At 53.6% G+C, this 23,022-nt stretch overlaps 2 protein-coding genes across 4 annotated transcripts in view; both read left to right on the top strand.

Moving 5' to 3' along the window:
• Positions 1-4,010, top strand: part of SCN4A (sodium voltage-gated channel alpha subunit 4) — a 51,856-nt gene extending 47,846 nt beyond the window's left edge. For both annotated transcript variants that reach the window (XM_024234933.3, XM_063718250.1), the window contains one exon: positions 567-4,010. In XM_024234933.3, coding sequence (XP_024090701.3) covers positions 567-1,789 — 1,223 coding nt within the window. In that variant the 3' untranslated portion in view covers positions 1,790-4,010. The remainder of the gene's footprint in view (positions 1-566) is intronic.
• Positions 4,011-10,258: 6,248 nt separating this feature from the next.
• CD79B (CD79b molecule) lies at positions 10,259-13,845 on the top strand. 2 transcript variants are annotated; one of them, XM_009251937.4, is made up of 6 exons: positions 10,259-10,395; positions 11,214-11,264; positions 12,202-12,513; positions 12,699-12,817; positions 13,112-13,153; positions 13,261-13,845. In XM_009251937.4, the coding sequence occupies exons 1-6, from the start codon at positions 10,329-10,331 to the stop codon at positions 13,357-13,359; spliced, it is 690 nt and encodes a 229-aa protein (XP_009250212.1). In that variant the 5' UTR covers positions 10,259-10,328; the 3' UTR covers positions 13,360-13,845. The 2 variants fall into 2 exon arrangements, with proteins under 2 accessions (XP_009250212.1, XP_002827757.1); XM_002827711.5 differs by having other exon boundaries at positions 11,211-11,264.
• Positions 13,846-23,022: the final 9,177 nt, after the last annotated feature.

Raw genomic sequence — 23,022 nt, 5'->3', positions numbered from 1 at the left:
TTCCATGTCTGTGTGCACTGAGAAGTGCACGGTCATGCGTGTACTTATGATAGAAACTAGCTGCCATTTATTATCAACTGTGCTGTGCGCTTGACAGGTGTTATCTCACCTGTTGTTCATGACAATGTCATGATCAGGAACTGTTGTTCCCATTTTACAGGTAAGGAAATTGAGGCACAAACAAGTGAAGTGGAGACCCAGAGTCACACAGCTGTTCTGTCTCTCTCTCTCTCTCTCTGTCTATCTCTCTTTCTCTCTCTCTGTGTCTTACACACACACACACACACACACACACACACACCAGTGGCATTTGCAAACAGCCTTGGGAATGGGCCTTACACTCCCCCACTTCAGGGTATCCCACCTCCAATTCCATCAAGACAAAGCTGCAGCCCCTGGCCCCAAGACCCGTGGGAGAGCCCAGCCTCACCTGTCAGTCATCTGGGCTGTGCTCTGAGACTTGAGCAGAGCACACCAGGCCGGGCCCCCTGAGCCCTGCATGCTCCCCACACCCTGTGCCAGCCCCCCTCCCCAATGGCAGCATCCTCACTAGCTCCTCCCCGCAGGCCTTGCGCTCTCTGACCTGATCCAGAAGTACTTCGTGTCACCCACGCTGTTCCGTGTGATCCGCCTGGCACGGATCGGGCGTGTCCTGCGGCTGATCCGCGGGGCCAAGGGCATCCGGACGCTGCTGTTCGCCCTCATGATGTCGCTGCCTGCCCTCTTCAACATCGGCCTCCTCCTCTTCCTAGTCATGTTCATCTACTCCATCTTCGGCATGTCCAACTTTGCCTACGTCAAGAAGGAGTCGGGCATCGATGATATGTTCAACTTCGAGACCTTCGGCAACAGCATCATCTGCCTGTTCGAGATCACCACATCGGCTGGCTGGGACGGGCTCCTCAACCCCATCCTCAACAGCGGGCCCCCGGACTGTGACCCCAACCTGGAGAACCCAGGCACCAGTGTCAAGGGTGACTGCGGCAACCCCTCCATCGGCATCTGCTTCTTCTGCAGCTATATCATCATCTCTTTCCTCATCGTGGTCAACATGTACATAGCCATCATCCTGGAGAACTTCAATGTGGCCACAGAGGAGAGCAGCGAGCCCCTTGGTGAGGATGACTTTGAGATGTTCTATGAGACGTGGGAGAAGTTCGACCCCGACGCCACCCAGTTCATCGCCTACAGCCGCCTCTCTGACTTCGTGGACACCCTGCAGGAACCGCTGAGGATAGCCAAGCCCAACAAGATCAAGCTCATCACGCTGGACTTGCCCATGGTGCCGGGGGACAAGATCCACTGCCTGGACATCCTCTTTGCCCTGACCAAAGAGGTCCTGGGTGACTCTGGGGAAATGGACGCCCTCAAACAGACCATGGAGGAGAAGTTCATGGCGGCCAACCCCTCCAAGGTGTCCTACGAGCCCATCACCACCACCCTCAAGAGGAAGCACGAGGAGGTGTGCGCCATCAAGATCCAGAGGGCCTACCGCCGGCACCTGCTACAGCGCTCCGTGAAGCAGGCATCCTACATGTACCGCCACAGCCACGACGGCAGTGGGGACGATGCCCCTGAGAAGGAGGGGCTGCTTGCCAACACCATGAGCAAGATGTATGGCCAGGAGAATGGGAACAGCAGCTTGCCGAGCCCGGAGGAGAAGGGCGAGGCAGGGGACGCCGGACCCACTATGGGGCTGATGCCCATCAGCCCCTCAGACACTGCCTGGCCTCCCGCCCCTCCCCCAGGGCAGACGGTGCGCCCAGGGGTCAAGGAGTCTCTTGTCTAGCAGGCAGCGTCGGGGTGGCCCGCTGAGTCTCGGCATAGTCCCCAGAGCTCACCCATGGTGCCTGCACACAGAGTGAGGGAGAGGGCTTTGAATCTGAGACTGTGTCTGGCTCCCTGATGGAGGACAGGATTTGGCCACACTGGGGCTGACACCCAGGCCCAAGCACCTGCGTTCCCAGACCACGGGAAATGGGAATTGCGCTCAGGGGCTCCATGCTGGGTCTGAGGCCCCTACCTCCATGATTTAACCTTCAAGTTGCTCTGACCCCCTCTGGACCCTGTCGCCCCTCCTTTTGGCCTGGGGGCGGTCAGAACATTTGAATCTCTGCCCCTCACTTGGGGAGGAGCTGGCCTGCGGTGGAGGGATCAGTTGCCCCCCATCACCAGAGTCTTAAGGGTCACTGGCTTCTCCCCAGGAAGTGGCTCAGACCCCTCAGCCCCAGCCCAGACAAAGATGTCTTAACCTCAGGGAGTGCAGACACCTAACCCCAGGGCACTGCCAGCCCACCCCCTTTGACTCTGGGATGCAGCTTCGCGCAGCAGGCCAGCTCAGGAATTCCCTGGAAAAGGGAATGTGACTGGTTCAGAAATAGCTCCTTGAAGCCTCAAAACCTGATTGGCCACTGGATCCTGCTGCTTTGGGCTGGGATGGTGACTCCTGAAACCTTTTCCCAGGCCATGTCCAGGTCTGTAGCTCCCCTGGCTGGCCCCTAGGGGAAGAGCAGAAGGAAGGATGCCACTTGGGAATTGTCCTTTTCTAGGAAGCACGGGGGGGTGAGACAGGCTGGGTCCTGCCAGCTGGATTGCTGCACATGGCCTGAGCATCCAGACCTGAGCGGGGGTCAGGGACCTGCTGCTCAGTAAGAAGATTCTCGCCCCTTCCCTCTCTCCCTGCCTCACTCCTCCGTGGGCACCGCCAGGGCTCCAGGAGCCTCATCCAGCCTCAGAGATCTCCCTTCTCATCTCCCCAAGCCCGACTCTTTCTCACCTTTCCCACCTCTCTCCCCAAAGTGATCCTAAGAATGTACAGTTGAGCTCAGGTTAGATATTTCGACCCTGGAGCGTGCAGCAGGGAAGGCCCAACTGGTTCAGGCTCAACCTTCCAACTTCTGTGGCCTGAAGAAGCACTTCTGCTGCATCGGTGTTCTGGGCATGGCAGGGCCAGGCCTCTGCTGGCTCCTGGAGAACAGAGGCTGTGCCTGGAGGAGGAGGGGTGAGAGACCTGCTCAGGCGTCACTGGATTTATTTACTTGTGTGTGTACCTGTGGCTGTGTGTCTGCTTGTATGCTTTTATAGGCCTGTGTGTATAGCTGTGTGTGTGTTCAAGTGCATGACTGTACGTGTGTGTGTGAACCACTGTGTACTGGTGCCTGCATTATGCACATGTGTCTGGGTATCTTTGTATATATGTGTGTCGGTGTGCCCTGGACTGTTTCAAGGTCCATGGAGTACGGCTGGTGTGTCATACTGTGTAGACCTGTCCCTGGGAGTGTTTCTGTGCCTGGGAGAGTGGACCTGTGCTATGAGTGTGTGGATGAGTGTGAACGTATGTGGTAAGGTGTGTACTCAGGGCATTCTGTTGGCCTAAGTGCCTCTTCTTTTTCTTCTTGTTTCTCATGAAATGTTTGATTAAAATTGAAGCAGCAAAACCTTCAAAACAAGACATGTATGCGTGCTTGAGTGTGTGCACACGTGTGTGTGTGTGTGCACATCTACGTGCCATGCCTATGGGCCAGAGTTGTCTTTATTGTCCACCATGCTCTCTCACCTGCTCCCGGTCCTGCCTGAACAGCCCTCTCTCTCACTCCCCTCTCCTTCCCTTCCTGTTTCTCGTTGTCACACCCCTGGCCTCAGCCCTGCTCCCTGCCTCCTGCCTGTGTCTCCTCTATGGAAGGAGGCCTCCACTCCTTCCGTCTCTTCCTTCAGAAGTTTCGTCTAATGGGGGCAGTCTCCCCTGCCCGGCACGTTGCCCCTCTGCCTTGCCCTCCTGGGCCCTGGGCTGGCACAGCCCCTGGAGCCTCAGAAATCTGTTTAATTGGATATTCTCCTCGGACTGTGCGCAGGTTGCAGAGGAAGAGTAGATGAGCCGGGTCAGGCCTCTCCCTGCCTGTGGCCCCTCCCCTGCAGCCGGATGCCCATTCCTGCCTGGTCCAGTGGGGAACAAGTCCCACGCCAGGCCAGCAGGCGGGCTCCTTTGTACAGTTCTTACAATAAACCCTCCTTGGTGCCTCTGGTGTGTGGCTTCTGCCTTCTGCGTGTCAGTGTGTGGATGTGGATGGGGGCTGAGGGCAGTGAGAAGCAGAAAGGGTCGGTGGGGATTGGAGCCAAACGTGGAAGACACGGGAGCCTCTCAGGCGGCCGGGCAGGATAAGGAGGCCCCAGGTCCCCGCTCTGGCCCAGTCCAGCTCTCTCCAGCCTCCTTACAAAAGCCCCTTAGCTGGAATCCAAGAGACCAGATAGGATCAGGGGTCAAGGCCTGGCTCCCACAACAGGCAGCACTGCACTCCTTCTCTTCCGGGTGATCCATTTTGGAACTCTGTGTCCCCAGCTCCTCCTCTCCAGAGGCCCCTTCATTTCTCTGCCCCTCTCAGAGGCCTCAAGGTGCCTGTGGGGCACACAGCACAGCCTCTCCCTCTCCTCAGAGGCGCTGACCCCAGGACTGACTTCTGACCCCGGATAGCCCAGGGTCACGTGGACCTGTGACTAAGCATATTCTTATGCAGCAAGTTTAGCCCACAGCCCCCAGAGAGTGAAATATAATCTTGTATGTAATTTTCTTTTTCTTTCTTTTTCTTTTTTTTTTTTTTTTGGAGATAGGGTCTCACTCTGTCACCCAAACTGGAGTGCAGTGGTGCAATCATGGCTCACTGCAGCTTCGAACTCCAGGGCTCAAAAAATCCTCCCACCTCAGCCTCCCGACTGAGCCTGGGACTACAGGCACATGCCACCACACCTGGATGGTTTTTTTATAGAGATAGGGTCTTGCTCTGTTGCCCAGGCTTGTCTCAACCTCCTGGCCTCAAGTGATCCTCCTGCCTCGGTCTCCCAAGTTGCTGGGATTACAGGCATGAGCCACTGCACCCAGCCTGTAATTTTATTTTCTGTAACAACTTCTGACTCCCAGGGCTGTATTCTTCCAGATAAGTAAGCACTTAATTATTTTCAGAATTTCTGCACCCTCTCTTCCTGGGTCCTGAGGTTATGTAGCACTGGCGTTGGGGATGGGGAGGGGCCCTCAGGCTGCCCCCCGGTGTCCTTCCATTGTCTCTGCAGCACCTTCCACCTTGCAGCTCTCTGTGCGTGCAGTGCGAGGGGAGGTGTGGAGAATCTCTACAGGGTTGTCTGAGTGCCCCCAGGGTGCTGTCTTCCCTCCCTGGAGTGGGAGCTTCTTCTCACTTGTTTTTTCAAATTTTTTATGTCAATAGTTTTGGGGGTACAGGTAGTTTTTTTTTGGTTACCTGGATAACTTCTTTAGTGGTGATTTCTGAGATTTTAGTGCACCTGTCACCTGAGCAGTGTACACTATACCCAATATGTAGTCTTTTATCCCTCACCCCTCCCTCAACGTTCCCCACTGAGTTCCCAAAGTCCATTATATCATTCTTATGCCTTTGTATCCTCATAGCTTAGCTCCCACTTACAAGTGAGAACATATGATATCTGGTTTTCCATTCCTGAGTTACTTTACTTAGAATAATGGCCTACAGCTCCAACCAGGTTGCTGCAAAAAGATGCTATTTCGCTACTTTTTTTTTTTTTTTTTGAGACAGAGTTGCACTCTGTCGCCCAGGCTGGAGTGCAGTGGCGCGATCTCGGCTCACTGCAAGCTCTGCCTCTCAGGTTCATGCCATTCTCCTGCCTCAGCCTCCCAAGCAGCTGGGACTACAGGCGCCCGCCACCATGCTCAGCTAATTTTTTGTATTTTTAGTAGAGACAGGGTTTCACCTGGTTAGCCAGGATGGTCTCAATCTCCTGACCTCATGATCTGCCCGCCTCAGCTTCCCAAAGTGCTGGGATTACAGGTGTGAGCCACGATGCCCAGCCTATTTCACTCCTTTTTATGGCTAAGTAGTATTCCATAAAGAGGTGTATATATGCACCACATTTTCTTTATCCACTCATAGGTTAGTACGCACTCAGGTTCGTTCCATATCTTTGCAATTGTGAATTGTGCTGCTATAAGCATGCATGTGCATGTGTCTTTTAGAAAATCAAAATTATATCAAGTAACTTCTCCAACCACAGTGGAATAAAACTAGAAATCCACTCCAAAAGGAACCCTCAAAATTATACAAATATTTGGAAATTAATCTGTGCTTGAATGATTTGGGGGTTAACAATAAAATCAAGATGGAAATTTAAAAATTCTTTGAAATGAATGATAATGACACAGCTTCTCAAAACCTCTGCGATACAGCAAAAGCAGTGGTAAGAGGAAAGTTCATAGCATTAAATGCCTACATCAAAAACTCTGGAAGAGCACAAATAGACAATGTAAGGTCATGCCTCAAGGTACCAGAGAAACAAGAACAAATTAAACTCAAACCCAGCAGAAGAGAAGAAATGACAAAAATCAGAGCAGAACCAAATGAAATTGAAACAAACAACACAAAAGATCAATTAAAACAAAAAGTTGGGCTGGGCACAGTGGCTCATGCCTGTAATCCCAGCACTTTGAGAAGCCGAGGCAGGCAGATCACGAGGACAGGAGTTTGAGACCAGCCTGGCCAACGTGGTGAAACCCCATCGCTACTAAAAATACAAAAATTAGCTGGGTGCAGTGTTGCACACCTATAATCCCAGCTACTTGGGAGGCTGAGGCAGGAGAATCACTTGAACCCAGGAGGCGGAGGTTGCAGTGAGCTGAGATCATGCCACTGCACTCCAGCCTGGGCAACAGAGCAAGACTCCGTCTCAAAAAAAAAAAAAAACTGGTTCTTTGAAAAGATAGAATTGATAGACCATTAGCAAGATTAACCAAGAAAAGAGAGAAGATCCAAATAAGCTCTATTAGAAATGAAACTGGAGATATTCTTTTCACTTTAAGTTCCTCCAGACCTCACCTGGAGCCCTCTCTGGCATCAGGGCCAGGAAGATTTGCAGAGCGCAGGGTGCTCAAGCCCACACATCCTTTGAGCCTTGAATGGTGGAAGAAAAAAGGCCTCATTTTGGGTGAGAAACAGAGACAACATGGGACAACAGTGCACAGCTACCCACCTCCCCAGGCATCTGTGCCACTCCTCGCCCTCCTCAGGGCGTGCTGTCCGCCACATTCACCAAGTACCTCAGATGTAGGATGGCCTTCAATGTGCACAGCTGCCCTTCGAAGAACGCACTGCTGGGGCCGGGCGCGGTGGCTCATGCCTGTAATCCCAGCACTTTGGGAGGCTGAGGCGGGTGGATCGCTTGAGCTCAGGAGTTTGAGACCAGCCTGGGCAACGTGGTAAAACCTGTCTCCACAAGAAATACACAGATTAGCCAGGTGTAGTGACATGACCTGTAGTCCCAGCTACTCAGGAGGCTGAGGTGGGTGAATCACTTGAGCCCAGGTGGCAGAGTTTGCCATGAATGGAGATTGCACCACTGCACTCCAGCCTGGACAACAGAGTAAGATCTTGTCTCAGAAAAACCCCAGAAAAAAACAACAACAAAAAAAAAAAAAACGCGCTATTGGGCTTATTTCTGTTTTACGAAAATGAGGAACCTTGGTGACTGAGAGGTTAAGAATGGGTGTTGCCTCATGGGTGCTGTTGGCATGTGGGGCAGGGAACTCTGCTTTGCCAGCCAATGCCCCCCCACCCCGGGCACCCACCGGTCATTGAGACCAGCGCAATTGCCCTGATGCATGTGCAGACGCTCCCTCCGTGGGGGCAAAGCCACCCCTAGTAGAGAACCACTGGTAACCTGGGGAGGTTTCCTGGCTGCTACACTGCTGGTTCAGGACTCAAACCCATGTCCTTCTTAGCAGGTCTCTTCCCAGTCACAGCAGCCCAGCAGATCCAGGACACCTGGGCTGGAGAAGGAGGCAGGGGTCTGAGCTCTTCTTTCCCTGAGGTTCTTCCCCCTCCCAGCATCCTAGGGTGGCTGGGGGTCACTGCCTTCTTGCTTCCCCACCCCCTGAGCCCCTTGTCCCTTTCCCTGACCCCGGCCCCCATTCCTTATTTCAATGTTGCCTTCCTGGAAAGGGAGGTGTCGTCAGATGTCAGAATGTGAAGCCCGGGGCAGCCGAGGGCAGAGGCGGGGGTAGGCTTGTGAGGCCTCCTGTTCTGGGAAGAAAAGGGCATCATGAGCCCAAGATGGGGCTCAGGGCTGTTGTCACCAGTGAGGGAACAGCACGGCTCAAAATGTGACAAATAACCCTGCAGGCGGTGGGGCCCCCGCTGCCTCCGCCCCTCCTGAAAACAGATCCCTGCCCGGCATGAATGGGAATGAAGCCCAAAGGCCACATCTGCATCCTTGTCCATGGGATGTGTGTGTCTTCCCTCCCTGGAGTGGGAGCTGCTTCTCACTTGTTTTTTTTAATTTTTTATTTCAATAGTTTTTGGGGTACAGGTAGTTTTTTTGGTTACCCGAATAAGTTCTTTAGTGGTGATTTCTGAGATTTTAGTGCACCTGTCACCTGAGGATGGATGCCAACTGTCCCCTACCAACCTCTGTGTCCCCTACAGTCTGCTGGGCCCTAGGACCAGCTCCCGAGTAGGCCCCACACTACAGGGTCCAGGCAACACACTTGTGTGAGCATGCACACACACACACACCCACCCCCCCACAAACACGTGTGCCCCAACCCTCTCCCAGTTATACCCCCAACTTTGGGGAGACACTAGCCCCAAAGTTAACGAAGGACTCTGTCGTTAGGGGCTCGGGAAGAGTATTTCCTAAACCATGAGACTCCCAGATTTTGCCCCACTCCCCCCGGGTCAGTCTCTCTCCAGCCACCCTCACCAGCATGGGGGCCCATGGTCCTCAAGCTGACCTCAGGTGATGTTTATATTTCTGAGCTGTTTATTCCATGAACTGAACATCTGACACCTTTTCAGAGAAATGTTTTTTCATTTGGAACATCTGGAAACAAGAAAGAACATCTGGGGCTGCCCGGAACGGGCTGTTCCTCGGATGAAACCTTAACCCTCCTGCCCCTGATTTCCGTGGCTCAGGTCCTGGCCTGCACCCCTTGAGAGTGGCCCCCACCTTATCAGGTCCGAGGCCTAGGCCAAGATCTAAAGAGGGACCACCCAGACCCTCTGCCTTCTAAGCACGGCATGGTAGGCGGTTCTGCTTCTCCCTAAATCCAGACAGACCTGCCCCAGCACAGACTGGAAAATGGAGGGTCGTGAGGAGAGTGAGAGGTGGACAGAGGGCACCGACGATTTAGTGTCTCTTCCTCTCCTGGGGGTCGAGGATGAGAAACAAAAGAGAAGCTGCCAGGAAACACAAAACTCAAAGAGGGCTCAGCTGCAGGGCTGAGGTCTGCAAGCATGCTGTGTACAGTCATGCATGTTGTGCCCTGCACAAGGGCATCTCTGAAGGGGCTGCATTGGACCCAGGAGCAGGGGCCCAAAGGTGAGCTTATATCAGTTCCTGAGCACTGTGGCTCCATCCAGCACCCTGCGGACAGGCAGGATACAGCTGGAGGACCTGAGGGCTCCCCACACCAGCTCCCGTTCCCTGCCCAAGACCCCCTGGACCTGCAGACAACAATTCAACGCACTCAGAGTCCCACAGTTAAGAACTCCCTGAAGAAGCCCCCAGTGGCTGCGTGGTGGATTTTCGCAAAGCTGTCTCCACCTACATCCACCCTGTTTGGCAGCCCCTACATACTCTTTCACAGCATGAGGAAGGGAGGCCTCTCACCAAGACCTGGACTGAATCTTCTCCCAGTGGCTGCCACACTTGGCCTGCTCTTGCTCCAGAACCTCTGTGGCTCCCATCCTCCACAGAGTCAACTTCCAACATGGCTGCCTGCACTCCAGCCAAGAGGCTCTGCTCTGGGCCCCTCCAGGTGCCTGAACTGGGTCTGTGGCTGCCCTGTCCTTCTTCAGTGCTCCTCTTCCCGCTGGGTGAGGAATAGTTCAGGGCAGAGGAGCTAAGTTCAGGTTCATTCATAGGACAGGTGCCTATTTCGCTCACAGCCCAGGAATAAAGACTTGCCAGGCTCGGCCCTTCAGGGAGCTGGCAGACGGCAGAGGGGAGGCTGGCTGGCCCAGGGGATGACCACCGGTGGGGTAAGCACAGACAGAGGGGAGCATAGGCTTCCCCCAGAAGACTGAGAGGCCCCCAGAGGCATCCACAGAGGACCCCAGCTGTGCTGCCCAAGCTGGGCGACCGCCAAACCTTAGCGGCCCAGCTGACAAGAGCCCGCCCTCCCCCAGGGTCCCCGGAGAGCTGGTGCCTCCCCTGGGTCCCAATTTGCATGGCAGGAAGGGGCCTGGTGAGGAAGAGGCGGGGGGGGACAGGCTGCAGCCGGTGCAGTTACACGTTTTCCTCCAAGGAGCCTCGGACGTTGTCACGGGTTTGGGGTCGGGGACAGAGCGGTGACCATGGCCAGGCTGGCGTTGTCTCCTGTGCCCAGCCACTGGATGGTGGCGTTGCTGCTGCTGCTCTCAGGTACAGCACCCAGGACAAGGCCTGTGGGGTTTGCTCTCATCTCCAGCTGTCTGGGCCCTGTGGCTCTGCCTCCTGCTTGCTCCACCCTCCTCCTCTGTCTCTCACTCTTTTTACCGCCTGTCTCCCTCTCATGGCCCTGGGGCCTGGGTCTGTGGGTGTCAGCTGCACGTGGTGATGGGCTCAGGAGCCTGTGGCCCCAGTTCCTCTCCTGCTTGGAGGGCGTCAGGTTGAGCTGGGCATGAGGAGCAAACCAGAGTTAGCAACCAGGACCGTGGAAGAACTAGGCTCAGGAGGAAGAGAGGCTGAGGGCACTGCCGGGGGTCGGGAGGGAAGAGGCTGTCCCAACCGGACCCTGGAAGATGCGAGATCCAAATATGGCCCCCTCTTCTGAGAGATGAAAGATCCTCCAGGCTGTGACTTTCTTCCTGTCTCTCTTTAAAAAAAAAAAAAAAAAAAAAAAATAGAGAAAGGGTGTCCCTATGTTGCCCAGGCTGGTCTCAAACTCCTGGCCTCAAGCGATCCTCCTGTCTTGGCCTCTCAAAATACTGAGATTTCCCTGTCCTTCCTGTCTCATTCAGATGCCCGCTTAAAGCCACCCTGAGGGTCAAAGGCAGAAAGGGGGCTGGGGGCGGGGCTTCCGGTACCCCAACCCCATGCCTGTCTCCCAAGTACAGGGGGCAGAGAGGAACGAGGGGTCTTGAAGCTGCTGTCATGGAAGGAGGAAGTAGCTCCGGGAACATAGAGGGCATGCAGGGGTGGGGCAGCCCAGGCCAGAGGAGGCCCTGACCTGGCCCCGCCCACTTCCTCCCACCCAGCAGCTGAGCCAGTGCCAGCAGCCAGACCAGAGGACCTGTACCAGAATCCCAAAGGTCAGTAGCCTCGCCTGCCGCTTCTGAGGACAAGTTGTGTGCGACTATGTCCTGTGTCCGACTATGGTCCCTGTCCTGCGGGTGGCCCGCCTTCCCACCCTTGCCTGATCTTCCCACCCAGGATTACCATCCTCAGGCCTCCTTAGGATTTCCTCTGAGCCCCACCCCCAGCCCACTGTCATCCTCATCAGACACATGCTCTCCAGCCTTGGCCACTGAAGGGCTGGGCTAAACTCTAGGTCACAGCAGGGGAGCCTGGGGGTTCCTCTAGGACTCAGGCCCGGGCCTGTCTAGCTGGGAATCTGGCTGAGTCTCGGGTGAGCCCTCCAGCGCAGGGTCACTATGTGAGGGGCTCAGGGATTCCCAGGCAGTGCTCGCTAAGAACAAGGCAGTCGAAGCTGGAAAGAGAGTTCTGGAACAAGAAGCGGACCCAGTCCCTGCAGGAGGGAAGAGGGGGATGATGGAGGGAAGTCATGCAGGGAGGGGGTCGACTGAGGAAGGTCTCAGTTGACAGGCTAGGAATTTGGCCTTTATCCCCGGAGACTGAGGGGGACACTGAGGATTTCAGGCCTGCGCAGGGCAGCCCAGTGAAAGGAGGGGCCAGGCCTGTAGGCCTCCAGGTCCTGGGGGTGTGGCCTGGGTCAGGCTGTTGTAATGGGCATAGGAAGGAATGGCAAGATCCCAGGGCTCTTCCAAAGGAAAATCCAAGGGGAGGTGGGGCAGTCGGGAAGAGGTGGAGTCTGAGAGCTTGGCCGTGGCTGTTCATGTGGCTCAGCGTCGCACGTAACTCCAGCCTCAGCCTCCTGCCTGTCCCACACCCTGAGAAGCAAGGACTAAGCCCAGGGAGTCTGTGCCAGCCAGGGCAGGGGCCTGCTGCCGGGGCTGGCAGTCAGGAAGATGCCAAGCGGAATGCTGAACCTGGCCTTGGCACCCGCAGGTAGTGCATGTTCGCGGATCTGGCAGAGCCCACGTTTCATAGCCAGGAAACGGGGCTTCACGGTGAAAATGCACTGCTACGTGAACAGCGCCTCCAGCAATGTGACCTGGCTCTGGAAGCGGGAGATGGACGAGGAGCCCCAGCAGCTGAAGATGGAACAGGGCCACATGGAGGAGTCCCAGAACAAATCTGTCGCCACCCTCACCATCCAAGGCATCCGGTTTGAGGACAATGGCATCTACTTCTGCCAGCAGAAGTGCAACAACACCTCGGACTTCTACCGGGGCTGCGGCACCGAGCTGCGAGTCATGGGTGTGTGCCAGGTGGCTGGGACGCTCCTGTAGCTGTCCACCCCACCCTAGCCCGGCCTGCCTCTTGTGGTGATGGTCATGGCCCTAGAGCACTCAGGAGAGCCACTGGGACCTGAGGGAGCTGCCCTTGTAGGCCTAAAAGGTGGACTGTGGCCCAGGCTCCCAACCCCACCCCTGTCCCCGCAGGATTCAGCACCTTGGCACAGCTGAAGCAGAGGAACACGCTGAAAGACGGTATCATCATGATCCAGACGCTGCTGATCATCCTCTTCATCATCGTACCCATCTTCCTGCTGCTGGACAAGGTGATCAGGGGACGGGGGAAGCCTTGGGGGACCGCAGAGGAGGCCACTGCATAGGCCAGGCATATGCAGGGTCTCCATCTCCCCAGCTCTCGTTGTGGCCTTCTTGGTCCAGCCTGTCCCCACTGCCTCACCTATTCAATCATTCCTTCCTTCCTTCCTTCATTCAGCTGTTCTTGCAGAATGCACCTCACTCCTGACCCCTTACCCCTCTCCCTGGCCCTCCCCAGCCTGGCCCAGAGGGGGATGGGGCTGGGGGACACTGACACTCTGATCTCCATCCCTCTCCGCCCTCAGGATGACAGCAAGGCTGGCATGGAGGAAGATCACACCTATGAGGTAAGGAGCAGGGCAGGCCCAGCAGCTCTGAGTCCTCGGGGTCAGTGGCCACTATCTGCTGGTGGTCGGGGTGTGGCCCCAGCCTGAGCTCCACTTAATGTCTCCAGGGCCTGGACATTGACCAGACAGCCACCTACGAGGACATAGTGACGCTGCGGACAGGGGAAGTGAAGTGGTCTGTAGGTGAGCACCCAGGCCAGGAGTGAGAGCCAGGTCGTCCCCACGCCCTGGGTGCAGGCTCCCCAGCCTCAGTGACTGCTTCGGAGCTGCCTGGCTCATGGCCCAACCCCTTTCCCAGACCCCCAGCTGGCCTCTGAAGCTGGCCCACCAGAGCTGCCATGCGTCTCCAGCCCCTGGTCCCCAGCTCTTGCCAAAGGGCCTGGAGTAGAAGGACAACAGGGCAGCAACTTGGAGGGAGTTCTCTGGGGATGGACGGGACCCAGCCTTCTGGGGGTGCTATGAGGGGATCCGTCCCCACGCATGGGATGGGGGAGGCAGAGACTTGTCCAGAGCCCGCAAATGGACTCGGAGCCGAGGGCCTCCCAGCAGAGCTTGGGAAGGGCCATGGACCCAACTGGGCCCCAGAAGAGCCACAGGAACATCACTTCTCTCCTGCAACCGCTCCCACCCCAGGGAGGCCCTGGCCTCCAGTGCCTTCCCCCGTGGAATAAACAGTGTGTCCTGAGAAACCACACACAGGCTCGTGGCATCTTATGGGTTTGGGGTGGATAGAACATCTATGGGGGCACTTCTGTTGTTTGAATGTGGCACCTGTGAGCCCTCCAGGGTGTAGGAAAGGTGACAGCCACTCCTTCTGTCTGAAGACCCAGTTGGAACCTGTGGTCACATCCCCCTTTCTTCTCCCTGGAATGGGGCTGCATGCCAGGCCCTAGCTGGACCCAGAGCAGCTGGCCAGTGACTGGGCCTGTCCTTCCCCTCAGCAGGGACACCCTCATCTTGCACTCCATTCAGCCAAAAAGCAGCAATTGAGTCCCACTCTGCCTCCACCTACAGGAAGCCCTCCCAAAGCACCTGGGTCCTCGTCCAAGCCCTGTTCAGACCAGCCTATGCAGCGGTGACTTAGCTACTGCCTTGTGCTACTCACACTGGCCTTGGTTCTTCAGTCAAACTGGAAGCTCCCTGAGGGCAGGGGTTTCCCTGCCTCTACAACACTCCCACCCCCACCTCCCAGGAAGCCTAAGAAAGCTTGATGCAAAGCCATCAAGAGTGAGATCCTGAAGAGTGGAGCTTTGTATGGTGAAGCTTTGGGGTTCTTAGCCAGGGGACCCCTTCAGACTTTCCCAGCCTCACATCGGAGGTCCCCTATGGCCCCAGGGTCCTCAAACAATGGCCCCTAGGGCCCTCCAGCCCACTAGCTGTGGGAGGTACTGGGAACAGCTCCCAGCTGGGAGGCCCACTGCAATCAACCTGCATGTGCAAAGCCTCCCTCCCAAGCCAGGCTGTGCTCCACTTCCTGTTGACCCTGGAGGGAATCCTTCGAGGCCCCTCTGCTATTCCTGCTCTGAATTCCAGCAAGGGAGCCCCTATGCTGTGGGAGCTGCCAGTTTAACTGGGGAATCAAGACCAGCACACGGGAACTAGTGAGAACAGTGCCAATTTTCACCAGATTCCCTCTGGAATTCCAGGTGGGGCAGGTGGGTAAGGCCCCCACGCCTGCAGTTTCAGGTAAATCTCTCCACCACCCTGGGACAGGCTGGGCCAGGCTGGGCCAAGCCAGGCGGCCCCTGTGTTTTCCCCAGTCTCTGGGCTGCTGGAGGGAACCGGGTTGTTTTGGCATCAGCCTCTACTGAGCCGGAGCCCTTCCTTTCCTGCTGCTTTGCATAGTGGCACTAATTCCGTCCTCCTACCTCCACCAGGGACCTAGGCAGCCGGGTAGATGGTGGAGGAGGCTTCACTTCTCCCCCAAGCAGGGTCTCCACCTGCTTGAGGCTGCCCTGGGTTGGGGGAGGCCTTGGCTTTACCTAAAGACTTTTTAACACCTTTGAACAACTCAGTTTCCCTGAGACTTTGAAGTTCTTGTTTTATTTATTTATTTACTTGTTTATTTATTTGTAGACAGAGTCTCACTCTGTTGCCCAAGCTGGAGTGCAGTGGCGCCATCTCGGCTCACTGCAACCTCCGTCTCCCGAGTTCAAGCAATTCTCCTGCCTCAGCCTCCCAAGTAGCCGGGATTACAGGCGTACACCACCATACTTGGCTAATTTTTGTGTTTTTAGTAGAGACGGGGTTTCACCATGTTGGCCAGGCTGGTCTCAAACTCCTGACCTCAAGTGATCCATCCGCCTTGGCCTCCCAAAGTGCTGGGATTACAGGTGTGAGCCACCGCACCCAGCCCGAAGTTCTTGTTAACAGAGAATCATTTGAGCATAGACCTTGGCCCCTCCACCAGCCACCCCCAAAGGGCTTGACTTCATGGGTTATAATGTAGGAGCCCACCCCAGTCTGTTTTTCTGTTTTAAGGGCTTATACTCTGGGGGACATCATGTCTGTCTCCCCAGAACTGACATAGGCAATGGTAACATAGCTGGGTACTGATGGTGGGGACAAGAAACATCTCAGGTTGCTTCATCTGTGAAATGGGAATCCTAAACCCCATCTGAGGGAAAGAATTTGGACCGGACGTTGTTTTGTAAAAAATTATCACAATAAAATTGAGGGCCGGGTGCATTGGCTCATGCCTATAATTCCAGCAATTGGGAGGCCGAGGCGGGTGGATCACCTGAGGTCAGGAGTTTGAGACGAGCCTGGCCAACATAGTGAAACCCCGTCCCTACTAAAAATACAAAAATTAGCCAGGCATGGTGGCTGGTACCTGTAATCCCAGCTTTTTGGGAGGCTGAGGCAGGAGAATTGCTCAAAGTAGGGAGACAGAAGTTGCAGTGAGCCGAGATTGTGTCACTGCACTCCAGCCCGGGTGACAAGAGCAAAACTCCATCTCAAAAAAAAAAAAAAAAAAAAAATTGAGTTTGTTTCCTTTGGGTGTACAGAATTTTAGCAAATGTATAGATTTGTATCACCACCACCACAATCAGAACACAGAATATGAACCAAAAGCTTTTATTGGGCCCAACAAATACATATTGAGCACCTCTTAAATGCAAGAAAACTGGATTGAACACCTCCATCTTCATTTACACTCTGCCTGATGTCCCTGGAAGAAGGTCGCACTATCTGATTTTTACAAACAAGGAAATCAAGGCCCAGGGAAATTACCATAACTGGCTAAAATCACACCTAGACCTTCTGGCTCCAAGTCCAGCCTTCTCCCCACTACATCACGGCCGCCCCTCTTGAAGGGCGTTGCAGCAATAAGACCCTGAACCAAAGGAGGAGGAAAAGGAGGAGGGAATCCGGGGACAACTTTGGCTATCTTCAAATGTTTGTGTTTTGAAGGGGGATTTGCTTTTCCTGTGATTCACAAGGTTTCAGGCCCCAAAGGCCCCACCCCTTCTTGCCAAGGCCTAGTAGGAGGCCTCTGAGCACCCTTGAGAGGAAGCCGCTGTGCCATCCCTCCAGGACCCCAGCTCTGCAGCTGCCCCCTCTGCCTGCCCCCTCCCCAGAACACAGCTCTGAGGCCCCTGGTGGGCACATGCCCCACTGCCCACTGGGGGAATCCAGCCAGCTCCCCGGGGACCCTGGTTGAAGCACAGGCTGGTTCCTCCTCCATTCTAGCTTGACTTCCTCCCCTGTTGCTGCAGGTGCTGCTAGGGTTGGGGTGATCTGACCCGAGGTTTTGGTTGTTTTTCCAGCAGAATTGGAAATGAGAGAAAAACAAAACAAAACGCAAAAAACGGTGGCTATTTGGGTCCCTTAGTAGGTGTCTGGTCTGGCTGAGGTTTCTCTGAGGGGCCTCTAAAGCCATCTCGGGGCCGGGTGCTGTGGCTCACGCCTGTAATCCTAGCACCTTGGGAGGCTGAGGCAGGTGGATCACATGATGTCAGGAGTTCAAGACCAGCCTGGCCAACATGGAGAAACCCCATCTCTACTAAAAACAAAAAAATTAGGCCCAGTGCGGTGGCTGACACCTGTAATCCTAGCACTTTGGGAGGCTGAGGCAGGCAGATCATCTGAGGTTGGGAGTTCGAGACCAGCCTGACCAACATGGAGAAACCCCATCTGTACTAAAAATACAAAATTAGCTAAGCATGGTGGCGCATGCCTGTAATCCTAGCTACTTGGGAGGCTGAGGCAAGAGAATCTCTTGAACCTGGCAGAGGTTGTGGTGAGCCGAGATCACGCCATTGCACTCCAGCCTCGGCAACAAGAGCGAAACTCCGTCTCAAAAAAAAAAAAAAAAATTAGCTAGGCATGGTGGCACATGCCTGTAATCCCAGCTACTGGGGAGGCTGAAGCAGGAGAATCACTTGAACCTAGGAAGGGGAGGTTGCAGTGAGCTGAGATCCGAGATCATGCCACTGCATTCCAGACTAGGTGACAGAGTGAGACTCTGTCTCAACAACAACAAAAAAAAGCCATCTCGGAACATGGTATTTGGGATCCCTGTCTGCTCTCTTTGGTTCACCTCAAGAAGTGGGTTCAGAGCCCACATCTGCGACATTCCTGAGTGTGTCTCAGGTCTACAAGCTGCTCCTTGTATGTCATCTTCCAGTCCTGCCATTGACTCAGCTGCAAACAACCACAAACCTTCCACTTGGGACACCCGCCTCTCCCACCCAAAAGCATTTACTTGGAAACAGGTGACTGCAGAGGACAAAAATTAATGAGCATTATCTCCTGACTTAAATCAGAGTGTAGTTTGTTAAAACACACTTAGACTGATCCTAATATAATTTTAAATTTTTTAAAAAAGGCATTCCCCCTCCAGACCTAATACCACCTTCCCCATGTGGCAGGAGGGGAAGGCAGAACTTCGTGTAAGTTATGAGTCTGTATGGAACATTCCTGGGAACTTGGGCACTCTGCCTTGTCACCTTTTGCATTTGACAATCAAGTTCCTGTCCTTGTTATTTTATTTATTTATTTATTTATTTTTTTGAGACAGAGTTTTGTTCCTGTTGCCCAGGCTGGAGTGCAATGGCACGATGTTGGCTCACTGCAACCTCCACCTCCTGGGTTCAAGCGATTCTCCTGCCTCAGCCTCTCAAGTAGCTGGGATTACAAGCACCCACTACCAGGCTCCGCTAATTTTTGTATTTTTAGTAGAGACGGGGTTTCACCATACTGGCCAGGCTGGTCTCCATCTCCTGACCTCAGGTAATCCGCCCGCCTCGGCCTCCCAAATTGCTGGGATTACAGGTATGAGCCACTGGGCCCTTCCCTGTCTTGTGATTTTAAAATAATTATACCAGCAGAAGGACATCCAGACACAGCATGGGCTACCTGGCCATGCCCAGCCAGTTGGACATTTGAGTTGTTTGCTTGGCACTGTCCTCTCATGCATTGGGTCCACTCAGTAGATGCTTATTGAATTCCTGGGCCTAGGGCTGTGCCAGCTGCCTCGTCCCTTCATCTCCTGGCTCATTCTCTCCCTCCATATCTTAGCAATTTATTCATGGGAATGTCCCCAGTTAGAAATTTCTATTTTACCATTATATTACCAACATATATATATACCTGGCTGGGCGTGGTGGCTCATGCCTGTAATCCCAGCATTTTGGTAGGCCAAGGCGGGTGGATCACCTGAGGTCAGGAGTTCGAGGCCAGCCTGATGAACATGGTGAAACCCCATCTCTACTAAAAATACAAAATTAATCGGGCATGGTGGCACATGCCTGTAATCCCAGCTACTCGGGAGGCTGAGGCAGGAGAATCGCTTGAACCCAGGAAGTGGAGGTTGCAGTGAGCTGAGATTGTGCCATTGCACTCCAGCCTGGGCAACAAGAGCAAAACTCCATCAAAAAAAAATCTATATATACTACAATTTTATATATATATATACACATTATATAATGTATTTTTTTTTACCATTTTATATATATACATTACGTAATGGTAAAATGTTTTCTCTGCCCCCCAGTAGATTGTTAGCTCCAGAAGAGAAAGAATCGTGTCTTTGATTTATCTAGATATGCCCATCTGCCTGGTACAATCTCTCGCACATGCTATAGGCAACAACTACTTGTAGAATCGGTGAATGCACGAATAAAAGAATGAGTGAATGAATGAATAGACAAAAGGCAGAAATCCAGCCTCAGGCCGGGCGTGGGTGGCTCATGCCTGTAATCCCAGCACTTTGGGAGGCCGAGGCGGGCGGATCACGAGATCAAGAGATGGAGACCATCCTGGCTAACACAGTGAAACCCCGTCTCTACTAAAAATACAAAAAATTAGCCGGGCGTGGTGGTAGGCGCCTGTAGTCCCAGCTACTCGGGAGGCTGAGGCAGGAGAATGGCGTGAACCCAGTGGGGCAGAGCTTGCAGTGAGCCAAGATCGCGCCACTGCACTCCAGCCTGGGAGACAGAGCAAGACTCAGTCTCAAAAAAAAAAAAAAGAAATCCAGCCTCAAAGAGCTTACAGTCTCGTAAGAGGAATAAAATGTCTGCAAATAGCCACAGGACAGGTCAAAGGAAGGAGACGCTATTTCCAGCTGAGGGCACCCCATCACGAAAGCACCCCAGACTTCCTACAGCTACTAGACACATCTCGATGCTTTTCACTTCTCTATCAATGGATTGTCTCCCTGGAGAATAATCCCCAAAGTGAAATTACTTAGCATGTCCGGTTAGGTAGATCGTTGTGTACTTCTTGGTTGTTCAGAGATCATCAACCAGTGCAAACAATCCCCCCATCAATACACAGCAGTGCCTGCCCCTCTCCTCCCCAGGCCTTCCGAGGCCCTTCCTCCATGCCTGAACCCCCTGGACCTATCATGTGGCAAACTGAAGGGTCCAACGAGATACAGGAAGTGAAACACGATGTACACTGAAACGTGCAATACAAATATGCAGCACGAAGTGCCTCGGTTCACTAACCCGAGCTACGCTGGGTGCCTGTTTTCTACCACTTTCCTTAATGCCTACGGACACCTCATTCTGCGGCTGAAGTTCCTTGTGTTCAATTCCCCCCATCTTCATTGAACATCCTCTGTGCAGGGACTTGACCCCTGTCCTGCTAGCTCTGCACTGAGGCAAGTTCTGTCCATGCCTAGTAGTGCCACCATCTTTACTAGATGAGGTTTCTAAAGAGCTTGGCATGGAAGGAAAGCCTGGGGGCCTTGGAGAGCCGTCACTTAGGAACTGGGAGAGCTCCAGGCAAGCCACCTTATCTCTTTGAGCCTCAGTATCCTCACTCACATCCCTATGGTCAGTAGAGTGCCAAGCACATGGTGGACATGCAGAAGTATTGATCACCTTCCTCACCTCCCCTAGGAGAGCCCTTGGGAATCCCCATATAATATTCTCTGAAGACCTCAATCCAATGAGCCGAGCAATTGACTCGGTACCAAACTCATGGAAAGGACATTAGAAGCCAAAAGGAGGTAGAGTATGTCCCAGTACGATAACCAGCCTCTGATCTCAAGGAAGAAAGAACAGAGCTGCAGGTGAGAAGTGTGCTCCTCAAATCACCAAAGTGGGAGTGGAAGGAGCACCCACCAGTCCCTCGGAGGCAATCCCTAAGACTGGTGAGTATGGCTTCAAAAAATATGTCTGTCCTCTACCCCACAGTCTTGAACCTAACAGGAGATCTCAAAGCCTGAAAGACACCACTTTAGGATCAACAGCAGATCTGACTTTCCACAGCTGGCACACAGAACCCTAGAGTTAGTCGAGGTTGGACATAGGAAGGGCTTCCAAACACACAGAGAAATTCATGGATCCTAAATTATAAAGGGAGGTTCTTTAAAAGAACCAAGATTATTCTGAGATTTATCCTGAGCTTTTTTTTTTTTTTTTTGGATGCAGAGTCTCGCTGTGTCGCCCAGGCTGGAGTGCAGTGGCATGATCTCGGCTAACTGCAACCTGCACCTCGAGGGTGCAAGCAATTCCCTGCCTCAGCCTCCTGAATAGCTGGGATTACAGGCGTCTGCCACCACACCTGGCTAATTTTTCTATTTTTAGTAGAGATGGGATTTCACCATCTTGGCCAGCCTGGTCTTAAACTCCTGACCTAATGATCCACCCACCTTGGCCTCCCAAAGTGGTGGGATTACAGGCGTGCGCCCAACCTTTCCTGAGCCTTTTGAGGCTGACACCAGAGGTGCGAAGCCCAGCCTCTCCCCACTGGCCATGTGGGGAGAGGCTCCAGCCTGCAGCAGCCAGGGATCTGGCCTCAAGTGATGCCCCAACAGTGGGAGACTTCCCAGTACTGTCAGGAGAATCCTAAGTCTAATTGAAAGTTGATTTTTTACTAGCAATGAATGATAGACATGGTCTCCATTGCTCAAGGCTCTGGGAAGATCTAGACTAGAGAAAAGGATCACCGACTTCTACCCATACCTGTGGGCCTCAGTTCTTCCCTCTGGTCCATGGTTGCCATGGTAACCCCTTATAAAGGTGTTTCCCCAGGGGTCCCTAGAGTCCTCTGAGTCACCATAATTCTGGGGTCAACAGAAGTGGAGAGGTGAGAGGAGACACTCTCCTGCCCTGGCTGGTCCCACGTGTTCCTGGCAGTAACCTGCCTGGGGAGCCTCACCACCCCTGTGCCAACCTGCAGAGTTATGCAGTGGTCCCCAACTAGGCCCCCTGCCACCCTCATTCCTAAGGGAGGCTGGAGACTTCTTCCATGGCCAAAAATCCACATCTAAGTCCCCAGCACTAGCAAAAAGGCCCTGTCATTGGGGGTTCCCTGTCCCAGTTGACATTGGAGGAATATGGAAGAAGCTAAAATAACTAAATAACTCAGTAGCATCACACTACCTGCTCTGGAGAAAAAGAAATTTAATATTATTATTATTATTATTTTTTGAGATGGCGTTCTGCTCTGTTGCCCAGGCTGGAGTGCAGTGGCGCAATCTTGGCTCATGGCAACCTCTGCCTCCTGGGTTCAAGTGATTCTCCCACCTCAGCCTCCCGAGTAGTTGGGATTACAGGCTCACGCCACCACGCCCAGCTAATTTTTGTACTTTTAGTAGAGATGGAGTTTTGCCATGTTGGCTAGTCTGGCCTTGAACTCCTGACCTCAAGTGATCCACCCACCTCAAACCACCCAAAGTGTGGGGATTACAAGCGTGAGCCACCGTGCCCGGCCTGGAGAAAGGACTTTAAATGACGCAATGTGGGAAGAGCAAGGTTGTGGAGATCTGCTGCCCTGGCTGAGGTAGCTCATACAATCAGTCTCTCTGAGCCTCAGTCTCTTGATCTGTGAAATCGGATGAAAATAATACCTGCTTCACAAGACAAGTGGCAGGTCAGACGTGAGAATGCACAGGCAGGCCCTTGGCAACTGGAAAAGCTCTATACAGATCTGAAAAGGTGGAGGAGAAAAAAGAGGAGGGACTTCCATGGCTGGATAGGGCATCTTTCTTTTTCTTTTTTTTTTTTTTTTTTTTTGAGATGGAGTCTTGCTCTCTTGCCAAGGTTGGAGTGCAGTGGCACGATCTCCGCTCACTGCAAGCTCCGCCTCCCAGATTCATGCCATTCTCCTTCCTCAGCCTCCCGAGTAGCTGGGAATACAGGTACCCGCCACCACATCCGGCTAATTTTTTTGTATTTTTAGAAGAGAGTGGGTTTCATCTGGTTAGCCAAGATGGTCTTGATCTCCTGACCTCGTGATCCACCCGCCTCAGCCTCCCAAAGTGCTGGGATTACAGGCATGAGCCACCGCGCCCGGCCTGATAGGTCATCTTTCGGCGTGATATGTTCTGAGTTCCAAAGCTAGGGAAGAGACTCTTGAAGAGACAATCTTCAAGAGCTCTTCTAACTTTGAGATTCTCTGATGGTTTCAGGGCT

This window comes from Pongo abelii, chromosome 19, assembly GCF_028885655.2.
Source record: "Pongo abelii isolate AG06213 chromosome 19, NHGRI_mPonAbe1-v2.0_pri, whole genome shotgun sequence".
In the NCBI taxonomy this organism is placed as follows: domain Eukaryota; kingdom Metazoa; phylum Chordata; class Mammalia; order Primates; family Hominidae; genus Pongo; species Pongo abelii.
This window is presented reverse-complemented; position numbering and strand designations above follow the sequence as displayed.

Bases quoted from the DNA above. Each gene is read 5' to 3' on its own strand.
- CD79B (XM_002827711.5), top strand. From the start codon at position 10,329: ATGGCCAGGCTGGCGTTGTCTCCTGTGCCCAGCCACTGGATGGTGGCG. The intron at 10,396-11,210 runs GTACAGCACCCA...CCTCCCACCCAG, and splicing joins GTTGCTGCTGCTGCTCTCAG to CAGCTGAGCCAGTGCCAGCA. The intron at 12,818-13,111 runs GTGATCAGGGGA...CTCCGCCCTCAG, and splicing joins TCTTCCTGCTGCTGGACAAG to GATGACAGCAAGGCTGGCAT.